The sequence below is a fragment of the Octopus bimaculoides genome, chromosome 2 (genome assembly GCF_001194135.2).
Source record: "Octopus bimaculoides isolate UCB-OBI-ISO-001 chromosome 2, ASM119413v2, whole genome shotgun sequence".
NCBI classification, from domain to species: Eukaryota; Metazoa; Mollusca; class Cephalopoda; order Octopoda; family Octopodidae; genus Octopus; species Octopus bimaculoides.
Window position 1 is genome coordinate 70,518,943 of NC_068982.1, and position 5,028 is coordinate 70,523,970.

At 38.3% G+C, this 5,028-nt stretch overlaps 1 protein-coding gene across 1 annotated transcript in view; it reads left to right on the forward strand.

Moving 5' to 3' along the window:
* LOC106875330 (uncharacterized) overlaps positions 1-5,028 on the forward strand; it is a 104,948-nt gene that overhangs the window by 81,435 nt on the left and 18,485 nt on the right. Inside the window, exons 2-3 of the mRNA XM_014923420.2 lie at positions 498-1,107; positions 3,706-4,840. Of these exons, the coding sequence (XP_014778906.1) occupies positions 569-1,107; positions 3,706-4,840 (1,674 nt within the window). The 5' untranslated portion in view covers positions 498-568. The remainder of the gene's footprint in view (positions 1-497; positions 1,108-3,705; positions 4,841-5,028) is intronic.

Here is a 5,028-nt window from a genome sequence, read left to right on the forward strand (position 1 = left end):
TATATATATGGTCATATTGCCAGTTTAGCCAATAAAAACACACGCACTGTATATTTGGTGTTAATTTGCTTCAGCTTTATATTACATTAATCTTAATCTTATATATATATATATATATATATATATACCTACAAACATACATATGCATTATTCATATATGCACGTAAATATGTATATACATGTATGCCTGCACACACACACACACACACACATACAGAATCTAATGACGACTGGTTGGTCGAAACTTCGAAATCACTATCAAACTTTTCCTTGTAAGAATTATTATTATATATACACAAATATAATACATGTATGTAATATATGAGAGAATGCATGTTTGTGTGCATGGAAGTATGCATGTAGGTGTGTGTATATATGTACATATATTACATATATATATATATATATATGTGTGTGTGTGTGTGTGTGTGTGTGTGTGTGTGTGTGTGTGTGTATTCACTATCTCACCATGTCTACTATTCTATCTCTCTTCATAGTAACAGCAACAGCACCACCACCACCAACAACAACAACAACTACAACACAATCACGATCACCAACAACAACAATGGACAATTACGATTCGAACGAGACAGAAGCTCATATTTCCGGAGACCCAGCCGCCATCGACTACGAGATCAACAGGGACCTTCTTTTCATGGGCAGAAAACACGCGGTTGATGACGACCACGTTAGTGGCTTATCCGGAAAACATTCGACGGAGATTCCCGAGAACGATGTCGGAGTTGTTGTTATGTTCGGCACACCGATCATCTCTCTGTATGTCGAAGGCAAAGAAAGACTGTGCTTGGCGCAGATCTCGAACACTCTGCTTCGTCAGTTCAGTTACAATGAAATCCACAATCGACGCGTAGCCCTGGGTATCACTTGCATGCAGTGCACCCCGATTCAACTGGAAATTCTCAGAAGACTTGGTGCCATGCCAGTGTCGTCTCGACGTTGTGGGTTGATAACCAGACGAGAAGCCGAACGTCTGGTAAAGTCATTCCTCGAAGACAACTCACCGCCGACACTACCAGACAATTTTTACTTCAAAGTTTACCATAAATGTGGCTGGGGATCTCAAGGACACTTCATTCCGACAAGGTATTGTTACCATTTTGGTTTTTCCCTCACGCCACATCCAAGTTAATTCTGTGTGCGTGTGTGTGTGTGTGTGTGTGTGTGCGTGCGCGCACGTATGCGTGCATGTGTCTGTGTGTGTGTATGTGTATGTGTTATGTATGTATGATTTTTCTTTGAGTTTTGTTTAAGTTCTTCAGAGAGTTGAAGCCGGTCGCTAACAAAGCGACAAGATTTTTTGAGTTGAGAGTTTCCGCTGTGCGTCGAGTTGATATGTATGTATGTATGTATGTATCCATGTACTTATGTACGTACGTATATGTATGTATGGATGCATGTACGTGTATGTGTGTGTTATTGATATGTATGTATGTATACACTTACGTACGTATGTGGATATGTCCATATATATATATATGTGTGTGTGTGTGTGTGTATGTATACATACATCCACATATATATATATATATATATATATATATATATATGGGTAGAAATGTATATATGAATTTTTTGTATGGTGTATCTATGTATGTATGTGTAAGTATGAGTGTGTGTGTGCATCTGTGAGTATTTATGTATATGTGTATGTATGTGTGTATATATATGTGTATGTGTGGAGAGAGAGAGAGAGAGAGAGAGAGAGAGAGAGAGAGAGAGAGAGAGAGAGAGAGAGAGATGGAGGAGAGAAAGAAAGAGACAGACAGAAATAACACACTTTCCTCATTTTTTGTGTTCTTCATATCTTTTTTTCATGTTTGTCTTTTTCATTTCCTTTCTTCTTTTCTTTTGATAATTTTTTTTTTTTTTGTTTTCCTTTCTGTCATTCTTTTCATTTTATTGATATATATTTATTCCTTTCTTTACGCTTTTTTTTCAAAAATTTATTTTATCTATATTTTGAATTAACTAATTGAATTAATTCTTAATTACTTAATTAGATTACGCTCGTTCTTTTTCTTTTGTTCTTGGTTCTGTTTTATTCTTTCTCTTTTTCTTCCCTCCATATTTATTTATATCCCAACGGGCTGGCATCATTCGAAAAACTACAACAATGCGAGAAAGCGCATTGTGACCAGCGGTGTATAACGTCATCCGATAGTATGGTCGCTGTAGTAATACAGTGATATCTATGTAGTTATGTATTTTATTTTTATTTATTTGAATAACTATATCCCATTTAACACTGCTTCAATTAATTAATTTCAATCAATATCATTCATCTTCTTTCGCGCCGAGTTCAAACCCAGTCGAGGTCAACTTTGCGTTTCATCGTAAAGTAACAGCGAAATAACGGAGTTGATTAAATCTACAAACAAGATCTCCTGAAATTTGCGGCCTTTTTGCCACTACCTGAAATCAATATAATTGATCCCATGTCTTATAACTGTTAAATATACTCGATAGTCCCGAGACAGACCGCTGGTGGTTTTCCTGCTCGGGAAGAATGAACAATGAGACAGCTGTTCCCCAGCATGGTCATAGCTAATTGTCTGTAATCAGCAGAAAAGTAATTGATACATTCGTGGAAATAAATTAAAAGCAAAATACATTGGCTGCTAATTGAAATCAAATCAAACAGTTGTATACAGTTGGCTTCCAAACATACTATATCTTGTGGATGCTATGTAGGGCAATGAAGATGAACAAGTTGATATAACGTCGGTCTTAATATAATTTTAGGTGCATTTATTTTTTATGATTCTGGATTCAAATTCTGCTATAGCCGCCTTTACATTTAATTAATATGTAGTTCGGAAGAGGTCTTTCATTGACACATGAACTGAACCAGGACAAATGTGGCCCTTCAGCTCTCTAGCTGCTTATGTAAGAGAAGGTAACTCCATATATACTTTGCATCCTGATAATTACTGGCCTCGTAACATTTGTTGCACCAGACCAATACAAATTTGAAGGACGAAAGAGTGGGTCTGGTTCTGCACAAACCATGCCCACAATAATTATATTCATCGTGTAGGTTGTACAGCTAAAACACAAACACCAACGCCAACCTCACGCTTTCTTCATTAGCCCAGAGGTGATAGGGAAAGAGGAGACGGGAGACAGATAGAGGATGCTACAGGAAATCTTCAGTTTTGACTTTGCACACATATAGCCATAGGATGATGGCTGTTTATCCATAGATTTGGGGAGATGTGGATTTTGCACCATTTTAAGGGGACAGAACAGATCTCATTAGGTGCAGCTGTTGAACCCTCGTTTGTCGAAGCGACGAGAGTCTACTAGTCATGAAACAGTATTTCTAGAAGTTTGGAATCTTTTCCATCGTCTATAAAGTAGTGTTAAGTTCCTAGTTGATTACTTTCATCTTATTTACTAGTCGTGCCGCCAATTTCCGGTTATACCATTAGTTTGAAAAATGAGGGGGCTCCCTTAGTTTGACTTATCTTTACAATACTACTTGTTGACGAAGGTTTCGGTAATTATCTTGCGACCATTGAAACTTCGGAGATGTTTTTATACATGTTCTTTCTATGATTGAAGTATTGCCTAGCATTACAATATTTTGTAGATATCCAAACTACTCTTCTTTGGTTTAAAGCAAAATCGTAATTTATCCTGTTTTTTTATCAAATTGTTTATATTTTTATTCCGTTGCAGATACAACAGCTCCCGAGCAAAGTGCATCAAGTGCATCTATTGCAATGTGTTTTTCTCCCCAAACAAATTTATATTCCATTTTCATCGTCTGCCAAATACGGTGTACAGACATGCCGACGCTGCAAACTTCAATTCTTGGCGCAAACATCTTCACTTGGCTGAGCCTCTCCCCTCAGAAGATATTATTCATGCTTGGGAAGACGTCAAAGCCATGTTCAATGGGGGTAGCCGCAAGAGACTTGGCGGCACTCTGCAATTGGACCCGAAGACAAAGAGTAAAGACGTAGGTTTTGTTCCTTACTCCCAAAAAGAGAATTCTGGAGATGTCGACGTTCCTATATCCCTGGCCGAAAGGTTTCACACGGCTCCTTCTTATCCTGTAAACCCTGTATACAACACAGCTGCTTCTTCACTATTAACAAGGACCCACCCCGCTTTCCCTAAACCACGTGTTCCGACAAGTTATGGAGACTTCTTCAGGTCTCTAAGTGCCCCTTATAGCATGTGGTGGATGAAATATGCACCGCTATCGGCTGGTTACAATATCAATCAGCTTCCAAGGCCTCCCTTGGAAATACCTGGAATGTCTCAACCGTGGTTACCAAATTTAAAAAACATCCCAGACCTCAACATATCACCGGATGTCAATAGCAAAACGCCTTTGAAATATAACCCCTGTGACTATGGAGACCAGTGGAACTGGTACGGACTGATGCCGAACCATTTCCAAACCCAGCACGCAGCAAACTCTTTCGACAGGCCCGACTTAGAAAGCAATATCTGCAGTATGAAAAAACACTACGATGATGAAATAAACGTGACCAGCAACACATGCAAACACCAACCTAGTCACAGTAATAACAGTAACAATAGTAATAACAGCAACAGTAGTAGTAGCAGCAGCAGCAATGCTCCAAACACAGACGATAGAAAAATACTGTCAGTCCACCATGATGACTTGAATAGCGATAACTGTTCGTATTTCGATGAGAATGAAACAGAAGTATCGAGTCCGAAATATTCCAGAAGAGATTCTGATCATGTGAATATTCGGTCATCGTTTTCTCCGGTAGGTGAACCGGCACAACATTTAACCAATCAGAAGGAACCCAAAAAAGACGCATTTACCTTAAAGGTGAGATATATTTTTCATATATTTTGAAGTAAAGCATTCACGTTGGATAGCTAGCACAGAACCAAACTAATTAATGCAGTCACTTACTTACACATACACACACACACTTACACACACACTTACACACACCCTATGTGTGTGTATATATATATATATATATGTGTGTGTGTGTGTGTGTGTGTGTGTGT